The sequence below is a fragment of the Eriocheir sinensis genome, chromosome 3 (genome assembly GCF_024679095.1).
Source record: "Eriocheir sinensis breed Jianghai 21 chromosome 3, ASM2467909v1, whole genome shotgun sequence".
Classification (NCBI taxonomy): domain Eukaryota; kingdom Metazoa; phylum Arthropoda; class Malacostraca; order Decapoda; family Varunidae; genus Eriocheir; species Eriocheir sinensis.
In genome coordinates this window covers 24,768,833-24,788,091 of record NC_066511.1, presented here as the reverse complement: position 1 = coordinate 24,788,091, position 19,259 = coordinate 24,768,833, and the positions used below count along the sequence as shown (strand labels likewise).

The window sequence follows — 19,259 nt, the reverse complement described above, 5'->3', positions numbered from 1 at the left end:
CACCCCGCTAAAAAAACTGCCTCGTCCTGCTGGTCTCGTTGACTGGCTGCTGGGTCTTCCAGTAACTGAACCCCGACGAGCTTTCTTTTGCAGTCTTGTTTAGCTTTCTCCTCGCAAAACACATTATTCTGCATTGAGCCCGGTGTTTTCTCCTCTGCTTGTACTGAGAGCCTGCGTTTTCCTCAGAGAGCTTTTTTTTTTTCATTAATCTAGTTTCTTAGTCACATTCTAGCACCCACCATATTTTATTTTCTTTTTATGTGGTGAAAGTCGTACTTTTCCATCAGGTCCATCAGGTCCAGATACTTTCACTTTCAAGACTATGCAAAAAGGGTATCGTAAAGCATTGATTAAAACATATATTTTATTTCAAATATATTAGTTTAATTAAAAAATAATTGACATGAATGTCACATGTTAACTATAATATAACAAACAAATTATTGACAGTGTTTATTATTTGTACATCAAAATATGAAGAGAGAGAGAGAGAGAGAGAGAGAGAGAGAGAGAGAGGACGGAGGGGAGGGGGGGGGATCGATATTCTGAAATAGGTTAATCAGGAAGGTGAGTTTGGGGAAACAATAATTCCACTCCTGAAGGACGACCCCTGTGTGTCACTTGAGTCCAGTGAAGAGAAGGGCTGAGAGGCGGGCCAAAATCAACTAAAGGAAGCTAACGGCAAGGGGACTAGCGTGGTTGTGAGGTGGGGTAACGGGGTAATGAGTTCAGTGTGATGAAGATGAAGGAAAAGATATGTACATCCTGATGGAGGAAAAGCTTTCCGACCTTAGGATTAAAGAAGAGGACTCCCTCTCAGTAGTGCAATGGCCGAGAATTACCTCCTGATCATCAAAATCAGGTGTTTGCGACCTCTACTGCTGCGCTACCCTAACCTCTACAGTAAGAGTTTTTCCTAGTCATAAGGATTATCATAAGAATTGACAGTCAGTCCGCTCCCTCCGCCGCCGCATGTAGCCGTCACTGTTTGCCGGACCGGCTGCAGCACAGTGGTGGTGTAGAGCACAGTGTCCGTGAGGGTGACGGAGATGTAGACTGGTGAGTAGCTGATCTGCGTCCTCAGTACAGTGGATGTCACTCTCGGCCCGTGGTAGCCTTGGACCGTCTCCGTCACGTACCGGGTCTCCGTCACCTGCTTGTACTGGACAGAGTCGTAGGGATACGGGAACTCCTTGGTGACGGTGATGCGCGGCTGGTTATACACCGTGTGCGTCACCACCGCCGTGTCGGTGAAGTACTGCGGCACGGCCTCCGACACGATCTTGGGGATGGTGATGACGTGAGGCTGCAGCGTGAAGTCAATGCTGGTGACGGTGGTGAGGACCGGCACCTTCTGGACAGTGGTGACGGTCTTGTAGTCCGTTATGATAGCCACCTGTTGGGACCCCAAGAGCAAGGTTAACATCAAAAGGCTATAATATAATAGGAAACTCAGTCAATCAGTCACTCATGTAATCAATGAATAAATATCTTGGATTCAACTGAAAAAATGTTTGATCTACTCATTCAATGGATCAGTTCGCAAATGATTAACTAATAAACTTTAATTAGGCATATTGTAACTTTGAAAATTGTTGTTTGATTATGAGATGATTCCTGTACTTTGTTCTGATATTTCGGTGGAAAAGGATCCGAAGCTTACCATTTCTTGTGCCCCTTAAGGAGTTGATATAGTGTAATTGAAGTTCAGCTTATCATTGACAAAAAAATAATGTACTGTAAGCGACTCATTTGTGTTTCTTTCTCTACTTCCTCACAAGCACAACAGTTCATCTCCTTGTCCCTACTTCTGTGCCTTCTTATTTCTTTCTATCTCCTCTCTTCTTTCCTCTTATATTTTTCTTCTCCCAAATCCTCCTCCTCCTCCTCCTCCTTTTCCTTCCTTCTCTCTCTCTCCCTCTCTACTTTCTGTAAGCCTTTCTCACCGAATTTTCGGTTTGGAACTCTGTGGTGCGAACGGTAGTAATGAGGAGGCTGGTGGCTTGGACATCCTGCGTGACGTAGCTGGTGCGGTAGAGAGTGGTGGTCACGACGACGGGCTGCACCTGGGTCTTGTAGAAGGTCACCTGAAGAGAACGAAAACCGGGAGTCACCTTACGGAAGAGTTCATGAGAGTTTATCCCAATGACAGGCTTAATTTCAACCCTAACATAGGAAATTATATATGTAAACGTCTTATTTCATAACTGATCAGTACTCTGCAACAAAAATGTATAATTATCGGGTAAAAAAAAAGGTTTTATGTTTTAAGAAATTAGTAGTTCATAAAAATAAATCTTGCGAACATCCAAGTGACGTAACAGCACACTTACATAATTATCCAGCTGCTTGAAGTCGGTAATCTGCTTAGTGACGGGGTAGCAGGGCTTCACGGGCACGGGGACGGGGTTGACATGGATCTTTGGCGGGGGTATGCGTGGCGCGATGGGCGGGGCGATCACGTGGCCCCCGAAGCCTCCGCCCCCTATTCCTATCCCTTTCCCTTTTCCCCCTCCCCCCTTGGCGGTCGCCTCCACGGAGAGCAACAGCGCCAACAGCCACACCAGCACCTGTGTCTTTTTGCCTGGAATGAGGGATGTGTTAAAGGAGTGGTATGGAGAAAATATATTTGTATTTATCATTTTTTATATTGCATCAGTATCAGCAGGTAAATGATAGTAGATGAAAGATATGATTTTGGAAAATGCATGTGTGTGTGTGTGTGTGTGTGTGTGTGTGTGTGTGTGTGTGTGTGTGTGTGTGTGTGTGTGTGTGTGTGTGTGTGAGCGAGCAAATTCCCCTTTCTCTTTCTCCCTACCCCCACCCCTCACCCCCCCTACACACACTTGCGAGACCTCACCTGAGCGTGCCTCCATCCTCTCCCACGAACGTCCTGCGACTGACTGGATCTTAGGTTGCACTGGAGTCAGCTTTTAGAGATTGGTTGGGAGGTTGGTCGGCTGCCTGGTATTCTGGAACTAGTTTTTTCCTTCTGCTCGAATGTGAGGGCTGTGGATAGGTGTGGTAGGTGGAGGAGGGAAAGGAGAGGAGTTTGAACATGTGAAAGGGTGGTGTGGTCTAGGGGTCGGACGTAGGGGGAAAAGGAAAGTGAAAAATGAGATTGGTGGGTGAACATTTATGAAACTTCCATATCCCTCCTTTCCTCCTTTCATTTTCCTCTCTCTCTCTCTCTCTCTCTCTCTCTCTCTCTCTCTCTCTCTCTCTCTCTCTCTCTCTCTCTCTGCTCTTTCCTTCTTCATTCCTCAGTTCATTTTTTCTTTTCTTCTTCTTCTTCTTTTGTTTCTTCTTCATTTTTTTTCTTCTTCTTCTTCTTGTTCTTCTTCTTCTTTTTTCTGTGTCTCCTCTATCTTTTTTCTTTCTTCTTTTTTTCTTTCTTTTTTTTTCTTCTTTCTTTCTTTCTTTCTCTCTCTTTCTCTCTGTTTTCTTTCTCTTTCTGGCTGTCTATCAATCAGTTTATATGTCTATCTGTCTCTGTCTATCTATCTGTCTATATCTATCTATCTATCTATCTGTTTATCTGTCTGTCTACCTATCGCTATAGATGCATATAATCAATTTTCTGAGGAAATACAAGAGATTCACCTATCGTTATTAATATGCTATTCATTTGTTGCGGTAAAGCATTATTGTAAGTAGTGATGTATGAATTGACAGATTGAAAGATACACTAAATAGATACTTGGGTAGACTGATAGATAGACTGATAGATTTATAGATAGATAGATACTGTCAAACTTTAAAAACTGTCTGCATGTCTCCTTGGGGTTTCTGTACTTTTGTTTTCAATATTTTTTTTTTCGTTACCGGTTATGAGCTGCCTCTAACATGTGATTTCCTAAAGAATAGTTTGTTTATCGAAGGTTATTGCCAAGGAGGAATTCTGAGTGGCTCATGCAGGAGGTGTGTGGGTGGATTCGTTACCCACCCACCCCCCAAACACACACACACACACACACACACACACACACACACACACACACACACACACACACACACACACACACACCTCTTCCTCAAAAGGAAATAATACATAGTTCCTTACACAAATAAGTGTTTATTGGAGATGTTCATTTTTTTTGGATCATATTATGAGTTATATCCGTAGAAAAGTAAAATGTATCCTAAACATGGGCATAAAACATGGGGTTCAGCTAAGAAGAAAACTTAACAATTCGAAAACAATAATACTAATGGGAAAATATCATTGTACAAGGAAGTCTATAGTGATGAGAGACACAAGACTGGCCTTTGAATATTGCCTGCCATGACCAGGGCAGTGGCTACTTGCTCATGTGTTAGAGAGAAAGTGATGAACATGAAAAAAAAGTAAAAATAATGACACGTTTACAAACAAATTTCTGCTGATCTTAGTTTTCAGCAATGTTTACAAAGGCATAAGAGATATATACAATGCAGTGCTAATACTAATACAGGATAAGAAATGAGGTGAAAGTAAGGGTTCATGAAAAAAAAGAGCCGCGAGGTAACAGGGTTAATAGTAATTGCAGGGGCCAAACACCGTGGAGTAGGATGGGACGTTCACGAAGGTGGTGTGGGTGACGTGCTTCGTCTTGTACTGGGTCTTCGTGACGTAGGAAGGCGTATAGTCCACGACGTTTTGAGTTACGTAGGCAACGTCGTTCTGGTAGCCATAGCCGGGGTTAGTGTGCGTCACGGTCACGTACTTAGTAATGGTGTTAAGGATAATGTGATCCCTAAACAGCGGCGCCGCACTCTTTTCGACCACAGTCACGGGCAGGTCAATGGTAGCGGCGGCCGTTGCCACCTCGGTGAGGGTGACGGGGTAGGCGTACTCCGCGACGTCGAACACGTGTGAGGTGATGTCCACGACTCGCGTCTGCTGCAGGTACTCTATGGTGGTGGTGTAGTAGGGAACCGAGACCACATTCGTTATAGTTTTTATCACCTCGCTGCGAGCCACCTGGAAGAAAAGACAAGCAGGAATGATTATATCATTTTGCAAATAAAATGCAACTAATGTCCCTAAGACGTTCAAGTATACCGCCACTTGTTCATTGAACTGACATTATCCATTATTCGTGAACAGGGATCTTCACATTTGATCATCTATAACACAGGGCAATACCAAATGCATTTCTCACACGAAGACAAAAGCAAGACCATCCCAACACTCACACTGGTTACAATTTCCGTAGTGGTCTCAAGAACCGTTGAGGTGAGTGAGACTGTCTCGATGTTGACCACGGTGCTGTAGACGAGTTCGTTTCGGTTCTTCACCGCCACGTCGGTCGCTATAACCGTCTTGTAAACCGGTACCTGCAATACCAAGACACAAGTCACATGCACAGTCACACCGACCTACCGTGGACACGTCCTTCAAAGATCATCTTCTTCTTCCTCTATGTGTTTAACTCACATCCTGGAACTTGGTGCGGTAATGCGTGATATAGTGGACTTGAGGACGACACCCGAAGGCATTGGCGTCTCCCAACACAGGTCCATGGCCAAAGCCACCGCCGCCGCCGCCGCCATACGCTCCCCCACTTTCAACCAGCACAGTGTGTAGGGCAAGTAGCAGCACCACTAGGGCTGCGCCTTTTACGGGTTCTGGAAAAAATATATAATCTTTAATTAGATCCATCTCGGTAATGAACATCAACAAAAGCTACAGCAGCAACATCAGCAATGGATGTGGTTAAAGAAGCTGATCTCCTTACTAGGAAACACAAATACTGTGTATTAATTCACATCAGAGGTGACTTTCTGAATGACATTAAGCATGGTCTTCAAGCGCATGAATATGCACAGCAGATAACAAGTAAAATCATTTCTGGACACTGACATCGTAATGGCAGGGAGACACTCAAATACTACATAGAAATACATAATGCACAAACCTGTTCAGAAGTATACATATAGGAGAGAGAGAGAGAGAGAGAGAGAGAGAGAGAGAGAGAGAGAGAGAGAGTGAGTTGCACGCACCAGATCGCTGCATACTGCCGTTGCTCATGAAGTCTACCCTCTGACTGAGCCGGGCCGCGGAGGTCGAGTCAGGCCGTCGCCCGCCACTGCCACGCCCCGCGAGACCACCGTCACTCGAGGCCAGTTTTTTGTCTGGTCCGTATATACGCCTCTACTGCTTCAACTTTCGAGTATCCAAACCCGTAAAGAAGGGGAGGGCTGACGCAAGGCAGACGGGCCTAAAAAATAGGCATCCTTTCCTTGCTATGAAAGTTCTGAGGTATTTGTTGATCTCATATCACAACATCCTCGTAAGTCAACTAACTCCACGTGTTTCGCCGTGGAGCCATACATGTAAATCAAGCAGAAAGGAGTAGGATATTCCGGTGTTGTAGAAATTTCCCTGTGACTAAAAGAGATTTGACCGAACTTTTAGAAGTGAATGAAAATCGAAGTTAGTTATAGTGGCATTCAATAGAGGCAAACGTGATGCTGCAAGGGCTGCAGCAATGCAGTAATCAAAGGTTGATTAGAAAACCAACTCTCGTATCTGTTAATGTTTACGAATATAGCAGCCGATCGACTTGAAATGAAAATTATGCTTTAGGTTTTAAAAACATAGACTTAAGAAAAACTGTAATGTCTCTGATATCACCTCTGTTGTAAAATGTAACGCATTTGGTGAATATAATGAAAAGTGCCTTAACATATTTTCTTTTCGCTGCAAACCAATTTCTTCGAGAAATTACGGAATTTAAAGCTACTCAGTGACTACCATGTCGTCCCTTTTTCCCTAACAGTTCCTCAATGGTTTTCTATTTCAAGAGCTAGGCTATGAATGTGCAAGTGTAAGTTCAGAGGGAGGTTGGGCCAGCAAATCGGCACAGACCACTCAAGTGATTATCCTGACTTGAATATAAATGAGTTCCTTGAGAAAACCTATGGCTGCTGTTCCAGTACAAGGGGTATTCTTCCATCGCAGGATAACAAACCAGAGAGAAGCAGAGTCCTGAGGCAGCTTGCACTTCTCGTTATCAGGCTGCCCACCACCACTCGAGCTTATTTCCGTGACTGGAGCACAATGGATTACCGACTATGTGCATATAGTGAGGCAGGTTATGTCTAGTATAAGTAGAATGTGTATTGTGAAAGTATGAAATTAACACCCCAACAAGTTGTTCAATATCTCAGTGTGATAAAACGCACTGCTCTCTCTCTCTCTCTCTCTCTCTCTCTCTCTCTCCACACACACACACACACACACACACCCTGGGGGCCACTGCCGACTGCAAGACTGGGTACTTTTGCCCCTCATCATCCCTTTCACACATGCCGTAGAAAGTAAGTCGAAAAAAAACCCTGCACGTGAGTACTTTAACGACGAAAGAGTTTATTAAAGTGTTTCATATTTCCCTTCTACCTACGGCTAAAACATATAATGAGAGAGAGAGAGAGAGAGAGAGAGAGAGAGAGAGAGAGAGAGAGGAGAAAAGCAGGTTCTCTGTCACTTTCCCTGTGATAGTGGAGGAGGAACTTGAGGAAGACAGGAACTTCTTTTTACATAGATGTTTTTATTATTTGTATGAAGGAGAAAATCGGTCCACGGAAAGAATTTTAAGCTGAAGAACCTGTGTTTGCTACCTATCACACACACACACACACACACACACACACACACACACACACACGCAGCTCGTTGCGAAAGCCCAGTCGTCTTGAAAAGAAAGCAAGCTATCGGTCAGAATTAATCACTAGTCGTTGGTTCTGCCGAGTCATGGCATCTCATCGAGAAAGTGCGAGTGAAGGGACATATCATTCAGGGGCGGGTACGAGTCTGGTTGATTAGGCAGGAAGTGGACGAAGCTGGACCAGAAGGTTAGGGAGGAGGGAAAGGGGACGAGTATAGGGAAAGTATAGACGATCACTGTACCCATGCTAGCCAGAGCAGCTGTGTTTGCAACAATGGTAAAGTTAGGGGCCATAGCTGCGCCATAGCTACGCTTGGGCTCGGTGCTCATCCCCATCCCATTGGCCAATGAGCCCCGGAACACTGGGCAAGTCCAACATTCAGGTTACCACAGTTTACCTACCCGAAGTTCTCTCAGGTACACCCATTTATTGACCAGTCCAAAAGGGATTACTCGTATGATCAGCTGGGTGGGCTGCGGGCGACAGCCTCGAATCTTGGCTCACTGATTCGTAGCTAGGCGTGTTAACCACTATACCACGGAAGCGCTTTGCAGTAATGGACGTTTGCTTATTATATGTATAATTGTTTAGTTCATGCGGTAAATAAGTAGCCAATTGCAGTGGTAAGTGTAGGAAACGAGCTTGATGTATATTCATTTATATTCTTTTTTTAATCTTGCACACACACACACACACACACACACACACACACACTGGATTTTTCCACTGGTAAGGAGCAAGGGGGAAGTGGGGTGTGGTGTAAAAAAAAAAAAATCATTCTGAAGACAACCTCTGGAGTCTGGCCTGCGACTAGTGATCACCCTACGATCATCCTTTCTCCGTACATATGGTCGGCGCAACGCCGCGCCGTTGCCACATATGCATGCGGTCGGTTGGGAGACTGCGCTGCCAGACGCAGTTACGACCATCGCACAACCGTCGCAAAGGGCGCCGATTGTTTTTAAATTTCCAAAACCGCCGGCACGTGGTCTGACGTGCCGCGACAGTCGGTGAGATATGACGATGCCGCAAACGATCCCCAGGATTACTTGAAGATGATATGGATGAGGCATGGCGACCATTGTGGATGGCCCCAGTTTCTAACGTCGAAAGGCGTTGGAAGTACATGATCGTGAAAGTGTGACCCCAGCCAAAACAATCGACACCATCTCCGACTCCTATCATCCGTCGGGAATAAACCCCGACCGTCGGATGTCCATCTCAACAACGTCGCAACAATGTCGTTTCGACGTCGGCAATGGTCGGCATTTAATAGGATCTACTTACGATGGTCGTAAGAGCACCTGACAGCTCTGCTCTCCCAATCTACCGCATGCAGATGAGGCAACGGCGCCGCACCGACCGTCTGTGTGGAGGAGGATTCGCAGGCTCCATGGGATGTCTCCAGAATGTTTCTTGTTTTTCAGTGTGGGGGCCAAAACGTTGTACTAGCTTATTGAACAGGTTATTGTCAACCCGGAAAGTTTATGTATATGTCTGGATCTTCAGCCAAGAACTCTCATCAGATTGTTACAATTACCAAGTTAATGGTCTGCGTTTTAATTCAGGCTTAACCCACGTACACCCAGCGTGTTTTCTTTGCTTTTTCTATTGCCGTAGCTTCACCAACAGTCGGGTTAACTCCAATGTGTGTTGCAATTTAGTCAGCTGGCGGTAGTGGAGGTAGGCAATCACAAAATTCAGCTGGGTTGTATCCTCCATCGTGCAGTCCCTTTGGTTGGTGTTAATCCTCCTGTAGAACTGGGCAAAGCATGCAGGGGCCACGGTGGGCACAGGCGAGGAGGTCTCAAGATGATCGCCAATTGCCCTAATAACGTCGTTATCACCTCGATGATGTTACGACCGTCTTCTTCCGGTCGGTGTCAGTTAAGACCATCGTCAACAATCTTAGCCATCATGTCGGAAGACCATCGCTGCCCACACACGACGGTCGGAACACCGTCCCCACCCATCACGATGCCGTCTTAATATTTAATAACGTCGTTACTTGGCGTAACCCCGTCGGAACAGCACACCCATCGATCGCCACATCCAAGGTCATGCGGCCAGGATGATCGGCAAAATCGAACGTGTGGTGGCATCGGGAGTCATGATCGTGAATGTGTGCCAGAAGCCTAAATGATAGGATAAAACCTCCACCAACGAAGAGGAAAAATGTAACTTTTGTGATTCAGAAAAGGAAGACCTGACAAAGCTCCAACAACGGTACCCAGAAAATACGGACACAATAATTGGACACTTACTTTTTGACTAACACATTTTGACTAAAGAAACAAAACATAGAGTTTGAGTTTTGGAAAATCAGACAAACACTATACAGGAGGCGCCGTTGCAAAGGCAAAACATCACAACTATACTACAAGACAAGACCCACCATCATCATCACCAGCGGACCCGCCCACCCACCCACAGGGCACAGGCAGAGAAGTGGGTTAGGAGGCTAGTGGAGGACAACGGGCAATCTGCACGGTGTTAGGACTGTTTGGAGACAAAGGAAACGGAAAATAAATTGTAAAGCTGGCAATAGTGTTCCTGATGCAGTGCTGCCTCTAAACAATTCACAACTAAAGTGGTAATGTAAGTATTCTCGCAGCAAAAGGCTACTATCTATTGTGTTAATAATTATTAACTTGAAAATTATTTTCTAACATTTGAGGCCTTCATATTATACTTAAGGGGCACATATTCTTGTCCCTGAGCTGTAATCCGAAGGCAGAAATGGTAATCTGAGGTGTTGGAGCAAAACTACAAACTTACTATCATTGGTAATACTTTCTAAGAAGTCCGCCTCCCCCTCCGCCACTCCAGACCCCCTACCCCCCAAGACAAGCCTGGGGAACTGTAGGGAACCGGGAGTTGGGGGGGAAGCCAAAATCACTGAAAAATGGGCTTTCAAAATTTCCCTAGAAAACCCCCTAAATTAAGGAAAATTCCCTATATGTGGGGGGTCCAGGGGGGGCGCAGCCCCCCTTGATTAGGAGGGGGGTGAGGGGGTCGAAGCCCCCTCATTAGCAGGTCGTAAAGTTCGGTTGGAGTAGCTTAAATATGCTCCCTACCAAAAAAAAAAAAAAAAAAAAGATTTTCTGGCACATCATGCATGTGGGGGGGTCCAGAGGGGGGTGCAGCCCCCCTTGGTTAGCAGGGGGGTGAGGGGGGCTGTTAGGTTATAAAGTTTGGACTTTCCTTATTTCCGAGACTAGGGAATTTTCCATCATTTAGGGATTTTTCTAGGGAAATTTTGGAAGACCATTTTTCAGTGATTTTGGCTTCCCCCCCAAACCCCAGTTCCCCACAGTTCCCCATACTTGTCTTGGGGGGTAGGGGGGGCTGGAGTGGTGGAGGGGGAGGTGGACTTCTTAGAAAGTATTACCCTATTATTATTGCATAATTATTTGTAATATTAATGTAGTATCTTTATTTATTCACTTGTTTTATTTCTCTATAGTTTACAAGATGATGCTGTACCTCCTGCTGAACCTGCTGGCGTTGTTTGCGCGACAGGACCCCATGCCTACCTTACTTGACCCCAACTTGAAGCTCATCTGGGAAAAGCCTACTGATGGCTGCCTGAAATGCCTTCCCTTCCAAACCCTAAAGATACCCCACTACCTACTTGAGAGGAGACATGGGAGGGGAGTTTGGAGAGGAAGTGGAGGGAGAAAGTGGACCAGAAGCAGTACAAGCTGAAGTAGGAAATTGCTCCCTTGAATCCTCATAACAATGAAGCTGCCACCCTGCCCCCTATAAGCCCCTGTTCGTATCAACCCTTACATGTCCAAGTCCAGATTGTGAAGGAAGTTTGAAATCTATAGACCAATCAAGGTATGTAAATGCTGATTTTACTTTTGCCTGTTGTAGTCTTTGGTAATATATTCTTTGTTTCCAATAGATTAAGCTATTTTGATTATTTTTTACTAGTTTCTTATACTTGTGTATTGCCTGAATTCCCACTTCACTAGATCTCCACACAACCACAGTGTGTCATGAAACACACAAGAAATTAATCCATACCAGGAAAGGATTGCACCAGTGCCAGGGATCGAACCCACAACCAGCGAGATGGGAAAGCCACTCCTTAACCAGTCGGCTAAAGAGATACCCCACTCGCAGACTGAGTTTGGGATCCTTTTCCCCTCAAGCGGGTCTGGCACTTTACAACTCCCCTTCTCCATCTAGATTAATTTCTGTTTATTTGTCACTGAAACTTGGTGTATTTGATGGCTTATAAGAAGCATGGGCTTATAAGATGCACCTCCCAATTTGGGCAGGCATTTGGAAAAAATTATAATAAATGGGTTTAAACTACGAGTGCCAGATGAAGATTTTTCACCTGATATTCGTAGTCCTTCCCAATATCAGGTAATTTTTTAAGTTTCATATGTATTCAGATCCTTATTAAATGCCAATATTTTACATATAAACCCTTTATATTTGCTGGGACCTACCAGAACTGGTCCTTCTCAGAGACATGAGAGTACTACTTTAAGACGTAAACAAACGTGTGTAGACAGTGACATTGTTAGAGGGTAACAGGTATAAGGTTTGTACATTATATATTTTTATTATTATTCTGCATTGTAATTCTAGTTGTTGTAATATTTTAGTACATTTATAAAAGAAAAGAAAGTGTGAATTCCCACTCCACTATGCCTCAGTGCAACCACAGAGTGTCTCTAAACACGAAAAATTAATTCATACCAGGAAGGGGTTTCACCGGCGCTGGGGATCAGAGTCTGGACCAGTGAGATGGAAAGGCCACTCCCTAATCAGTTGATAAAAGAGGTATCCCACTCACAGAGTGAGTTTGGGATGCTTTTCCCCTCAAGAGGGTCTGGCACTACACTTGTGTGCTTAGCCTACCTAATTTTAGGGTTAATCTTTGTGACTTTCTCACTTACCTGGAAAAAATTGCTTCAGAACTATAGGATAATGTATCTCATATCTGTGTAGGGCATAGTAAATCTTAGTACTGCACAAACCAGACTTAAAGGGAGAGGTGCCTTGCAAATTCTAAATCCATTGTTATATTCTTCCCAGGGCTTCCTTGGCAGCCTGCACCAAATGGCGACCTTGTCAGATGCCACAGAGTTTCATAGCAGCCTTGCAAGATGCCACAGAATCTAGTTCCTACATCAGTAATATCTGCAACGTGCATGCACTATTACATTTCCGAACATAAAGCTATATTAGTTCAACATTATTTTTTGTCTATGTAAAAGTTACGATAGTCCTCGAGTTATGATGTGTGCGACTTGCAACCACTCACACATACAACACCATATTATTAGTAATATATACTAGGTAAAGTAATGAGTTGACATTTCATCCGAGGGTCATTTTTAGCTTTTTTCAGTACCACTGATGCAAATCTTGGGAAAAATTGAAAAATGCCAAAAAATAGACAAAAGTGGTACACCCAACTTTCCAGTGCCACACCCATGCTGGCACTCCATTCAGGCAAACAAAATGGAAACAAGCAATGAAAATGTAGAATGAATAATAACATTTGGAAGGGCACTGTGGAAAGTGCATGGTGTGCCTCACACTTTGCTTAACCCTTGTTGACACGGGGCTAGTTTACCAGCTGGTATTGCTGGGCACCAATAAACTTGCCTGGCAACTCTGTGTTGACACTGGGATAGTTTGGCAGGAAAGCATTTGCAGCCAGTTGCCATCAAGTCTGCTCTGTAATGTGTTTACTTACTGTCGGAAATTTTGGATATGAAATTACCTCCTGTTAAATCATATATGTCATTAGAAAGGAATGGTTCATTATTTGGGGAAATAGCACTTTGGATAGTTAAATAAGATTATTGTAATTCAAAATTTACAATGATAAAAATGTTAAATGGGAGAAACCACTACGCCAGTGATTCCTGGTTGGTGTAATGGCTGACATGGCAGTAAATGACGTCACGTGTCGAAGTGCTGAAGCTTCACTGTAACTGACGTCACATACACCGAGGCACGGGAGCCTCCACTCGGACACTAGACAGCTGTCCGTCAACTTCTGCTCCCTGAGTCAATTTACTGTCTCACCTTTCCACAACCTCCATGGTTATTCTTCGGACTGTACATATGTACATAAGTTCCAGTGAAATGCTCAGTGTAGCATAACTTCATATAGTGTCAATGGCCCACAAGGAGCTGCAGGGAACTCATCCAGCCACTCATCCATCTCCACTATGCTTAGTCATCTCCCAAATAAGCAGAGCTAAGTACAAAGGATAATTTTCCCGTGGGGTTTTTGGGAGATTAATTTAAATATCACTGAATCCCCTGATTTTATTATGGATCCGTAGTATTAGGAAAATATGCATTGTTGCTCTTCATGCAGGTTGTCCAACATTTAGAACCTTGTGAGTAGTAGTCATTTAGTAGTATTTCAGGTTAGGAAGTGTTTATCTAGATTTGAAGCATGTCAACACTTACAATATACAACCAGTTCATAATTATCATACTGTGAAAACAAATATTTTTCACACTGACAGGAAATAAAATGAGTATGATATAATTGATGCTTATTGTCACATATCGAAGGAAGGAGTCATCTCTCCTGAACCATGACAGATGCTGGTAAATACATTAAATTCTTGTCTTTATGTATGAGCACAGACCGTGAACTCCTAGGGATCTTTGGTTCTGTACTGTTGTGTTGGATTTTTCATTTGATCATGGACGATTTCATTCTCATCCATTCCAGTTTTACCATTAGTCACCACTGCCATCATCATCACCACCACCACAACTGCTCAATTTCACTCTAAAAGCTGTGAATTCCTTGAACCTGAACCTAACCCATCCTGATCCAGTGTACTTCAATCCAGGCATCTCTCTCATCCCACTTTCTCACATACATTGCTTAGTGTCTTGCAAAAGTGGCAGTCAAGTCAGAATGGGCCTAACTGTAGTAGTCACCGCTTGAATCGCATGTTCCTTCCCCTCAGTGACACATAAGAAAATGGTGCACTGCATAGAAGACTTTAAAATTCTGTGTTTTCATGTTCATCGTTAGTACTAGTCTCTGTCCGCGTTGTGTCTTCAATGTTTATCTTTCTTGTACTCGTTTACCTTTGACTGTCCGTCTATGTCCTTTTGTTGTCCACCGTTACACATACACCAACACTTAAATGTTAACCTACACAAACAACATTCACACAAACGCATACCCTCGCGGATATGACTTTCTCTATCTGTGAACCAATTAGCACTTAGAACACTCGCTACCACCAACATAACCACCATCACCACGACCCTTTTATTTGTCTGTTAGTTATCTAGGCAGCATCAGGGCAGTCAAGGGGCAGGCTGAGTCTGGGCTGTACTCACATTTACTTTTCATTCAACAGTAACTTACAAGCACACTGACGGCAAGACAATAGACAACTGCTGAGTGCTGGAGGATGTGGAACGAGCTAGAATCGTCCATGGTTCACAGCTGCAATGACTTGGTAAAGTTTAGTTTGGAATGACATTTTCCCAGTTCTTTTCTCTTTTTTTCTTGCATTGTGTTTTGCCCCTACTCCTCTCTACCCTTGTTTATTTTTTTTCTTTTCCTCCCTTCCCTGTTTACTTGTGTTTTATTTTAGTCCTGATTTCTCTTTCTCATTTTTATTCCTTTTGTCTATTTCTTTCATCCTTCCTTTATTTTTATTCAATTGCACCTTTCTTCCTGTGGTTCTCTTCCGATTTCTTTCCTTTCATTATTTGTGTTTTCCTCATAATTCTTCCTTTTCCTTCTGTTTATTCTTCTAGTTTCAGTCTGTTTATCCTTCCCTTATACTTATAAAGCTGCACTTTTTTGCAACCTTTCTGACATTGAGAAAAATAATCTGAGCAAAGATTGGAATTCTTACATTGCTATTCTTCTCTTGTATGCTGTAAAATCCATATTATTAAGAAAAAAAAAAAAGTCATCAGTGAAATTAGGTAGAGCCTATCATGATGTTCCTTTTGCAACCATTCTGACATTCATTGATGAACAAATTTTTCTGAGTGAACAAGGAGAGCCTTGATAAGCAGACTCCCATTGGTCACAAATACTAATATTTTGTCTTTCCTCCTGCAATTCATTCTCTCTCACCCCCTGTGTCTGGCTAGGTGAGTTCCTGCCACATGAGTATATTTGTGTGAAGGGATCAATGTGTGTGTGGGCTTGACTTGACTTTTTCTGATTTGCAAAACCACAGAGTATTAAAATGTACAACTGTCCCCCCTGAATTCGTGGGTTCACTACTCGCGGATTTGCACATTTGTGAATTTTCCCTAAAATACACTAAGGCGAGTGTAAAGGAATTTTCGCTGTGACACTCCTAACATTCATGATCTGCCTGCGAATGATTCAGCCGTTTCTAAGGAAAGGAAGATGTGTACATGCATAAAGTAGCATAAAATATCATAATTAGCGTTATTCATCAGCCATATGTCCTGTAAACCATACTGTAATTATCAGAAACCTTTTATAGATATGCAGTCATTGAAATATCACTTAACTATTGGGTCCTTACCATGATTTTTCTGTCATTTTCTTCTTCAACTTAAGGTGTTAAGTATATCATACCATGTGAATTATTTACTAATGAATGCTTCTCTCTTTGAAAATCAGGTGATAAAAATATTAAATGGGTATAAACACTGGATCATAAATGCAAGCATTTGTTCAAGTATAAAACATAAATAAACGGGTCCCATCAGCATTAGGACTGGGCAAGTACCGGTACCAGTATTGGTACTAACACTACTGGCCCTACAACTTAATAATGGTGCCAGACTGCTCAGTATGGGTATCAGTGGGTACTGCCAATGCATTAGTCACTCTTCTTGACACTGGCAGTTCATCATCTACACATGTATGCATGTTTGGTGACCACATTGCCATGTCGTATAGTCGGCACTGTTAATACCAGTAGGGTGAGTTGGGGAGGCATCGTACATGTGACGGTAATGTACAAACATTTTTGTGGCTGTTCTAATGAATTTATATTAGTTTGCCTGTAATAGCAGTAAAGGAAAATAGGAGATACTCAACATACTGTGCGTGGTCCTGCAGTGCCATATGATGCTAAATCTTGAAAAATAATTTTTTGCCTCCAAAAGAAAATTGCAGACTGTGGGGAGTACTTAACAGTTAAGTGAGATTTTAATGACTACATATATCTAAGAAGTTTATGTAAATTACAGTACAGTTTATATTATGTATAATTAATGAATGATGGCATTTATGATACATTATTCTCAGAGCTGGGCGCGTTACTGGATATCGGGTGTCGGTACCCTCCTCCCCGCTCGACACACATATAGTCCGTATACTGTACTTTCGCGCCAAAAATTTTTTTTCACTCGCCCGGTGCACTCGCACACCTCCGCCTCAAAACTAAACTAAAAAAACGAAAAAAAAAAAATCCCCATTATTATTATTATTATTATTACCATTATTTACACTCATCATAATTATCATACCTCAGCACTTCCTTTAAGACGGACGACAAAGCGGTATATTTTGAACTATTATTCTACTCTCAGGTATCAGAAATGCTTATTAGGTACAGTTTGTGTAAAACTGCTTTCAGTGTTTTTTGCAGGTCTAGTTTTTTTTTTTTTGGGTGGCACACCAAACATTTGCAGAAGTCTGTGGCCCCTAACCCCAATGAATAAGAGGGGACAGGCTTAGTTTTTATATTTTTTTTGTGTATGGGTGCAAATGGCTTTTTTTATATTGCTTTTGGCTGCTCCCATTAGGGGTTGCCACACTAGATCATACATTTCCCTCTCCTCCTCTTTTCTTTATCTTTCTTTGTCATGCCAGCTGCCTGCATATCCTCCTGCACCAGATCCATAAACTTGCTCTTTGGCATTCCTTTTTCCCCTCTGCCTGGCAGCTCTATTTCTTTACTATTGCACCAGGACCATCCTTCTCAATATTTATTAGCAGAACTATTTTTTTCTTCTAATGAAGTCAGTGGAGTATTAGTTTAGTATAGTTTGTTTATCTTCTGTGTAAGTTATTTTTATTTTACTTACTAATGATTTCATTATAAAACTATTAACTGACCTGACGAATCTTTATTTTCCTCCGCCAACAGTCAATGATATATTTTAATGTTGTTTTTGCCTCTGTGGTGTAGTGGTTAGCACACCTAACTATGAATCCACTGGCCTGGGCACCCAGCATACAGCTATTCATTCTCCGTTTTGGGTAGGTCATTAAAGGAGTACCTGGGGAAACCTGGAGAAGATAAACTGTAGTAACCCAGACCTTGCGCTTGCCCTGTGTCCTGGGGTAATGAATGCTCAGCCACCACAGGCTTAAGGGCCAGTGGGATGGAGATGAACACAGGGGCCATGCACAGCTACAGCATATTCCCTCAACTATATCTTTAATTTTTATATTGCATGTAGGTGACTAAAAACTCCAGTAATAGTCCATTTAGAAGGAAAAAGGCATTTCCTCCTTAAAGTACACTATTTAACAGAAAACAAGAGTCCACAGGCTCAGGAGGCCATTACAACTCCAGCTGCAGGTGCTGGTGAAGAGAGAATGAGTGTAGTGTGTGAGGTTGGCAAGGTAATTATCATCATACCCTTAAGTCAGAATCTGAACTGGGAACTTCATCTCTCCTCTCTTGCTAAATCAGCTTCCTTGAGGTTGGGCATTCTGTATCATCTCCACCAGTTCTTTTCACCCTCTCAGATGCTATCCATATACAGGGGCCTTGTCTGAACTCATATGGAGTATGCATTTCATGTGTTCGGGGGCTCCACACTCAACTCTTGGACAGAATAGAGTCAAAGCCCCTTTGTGTCATCAACTCCTCTCCTCTTACGAGCAGTCTTCTACCTCTTAAGTTTTGCTGCACTATTGCTGTTCTTTCTATCCTCTATCAGTATTTTCATACTGACTGCTTTTCTGAACTTGCTAACTGCATGCTTCCCTCCTCCTGCATGCCTGCTTCCCATGACTTTCACCTCCTGGGGTAATTTTTTCAGGTGTCAGGTGAAGAAATTGAGTTTTTGAGGCATTGAAGGACATCAGTTTCCTCCTGCCTCATGCAGAAATGACAGCAAGGAATTCCAGACATGCCTGGTGATAACGTAATACTTGGAGCCGGTGATCATGGGTTAAGATAACATTTAGGTGCAGTTAAACTTAATTAAAACATACATTATATTAACAGAAAATGGGGTTCAGCATTTTGTCACATCCACCCTTGAGTCTTGTAATTCCTGTTATGAGGGTCTTCTGCTAATAAATGTTGAGTAATGCATTGTCAAGTCATCAGCATAGGAGTGGATACAACAGTTTCTTTTGGAAAGATTAATGAACAACGGAGATTGGGATATACAACGTAGCCCAGCAGGACACCACTGTTGATAGGTTTAATGGAAGAACGGTGACCGTCTACCACAGCAGCAATAGATTGGCCAGAAAGGAAACTGGAGGTAAAAGTACAGAGAGAGGGATAGAAAAAAAGTTGGAGAGAAGTTTAGAAAGCAAAGATTTGTGCCAGCTCAGTCAAAAGCTTTTGAGACATCTAAAGCAACAGCAAAAGTTTCATGGAAACAGCTGAGAGGATGACCTTGAGTCA

At 43.0% G+C, this 19,259-nt stretch overlaps 2 protein-coding genes and 1 long non-coding RNA gene across 3 annotated transcripts; 1 reads left to right on the top strand and 2 right to left on the bottom strand.

Moving 5' to 3' along the window:
• Positions 1-350: 350 nt before the first annotated feature.
• Positions 351-3,024, bottom strand: LOC127007100 (uncharacterized). The gene is made up of 4 exons (XM_050877710.1): positions 2,861-3,024; positions 2,334-2,584; positions 1,947-2,087; positions 351-1,396 (listed from the first exon to the last, which is right to left on the bottom strand). The coding sequence occupies exons 1-4, from the start codon at positions 2,874-2,876 to the stop codon at positions 917-919; spliced, it is 888 nt and encodes a 295-aa protein (XP_050733667.1). The 5' UTR covers positions 2,877-3,024; the 3' UTR covers positions 351-916.
• Positions 3,025-4,059: 1,035 nt separating this feature from the next.
• On the bottom strand, positions 4,060-6,145 carry LOC127003431 (uncharacterized). Its single transcript, XM_050870129.1, has 4 exons — positions 5,986-6,145; positions 5,420-5,610; positions 5,179-5,319; positions 4,060-4,963 (listed from the first exon to the last, which is right to left on the bottom strand). The coding sequence occupies exons 1-4, from the start codon at positions 6,011-6,013 to the stop codon at positions 4,514-4,516; spliced, it is 810 nt and encodes a 269-aa protein (XP_050726086.1). The 5' UTR covers positions 6,014-6,145; the 3' UTR covers positions 4,060-4,513.
• Positions 6,146-10,055: 3,910 nt separating this feature from the next.
• On the top strand, positions 10,056-16,903 carry LOC127007096 (uncharacterized). The gene is made up of 3 exons (XR_007760067.1): positions 10,056-10,251; positions 11,120-11,496; positions 15,024-16,903. It is a non-coding gene; the product is annotated as an uncharacterized LOC127007096 (long non-coding RNA).
• The last annotated feature ends 2,356 nt before the right edge of the window (positions 16,904-19,259 follow it).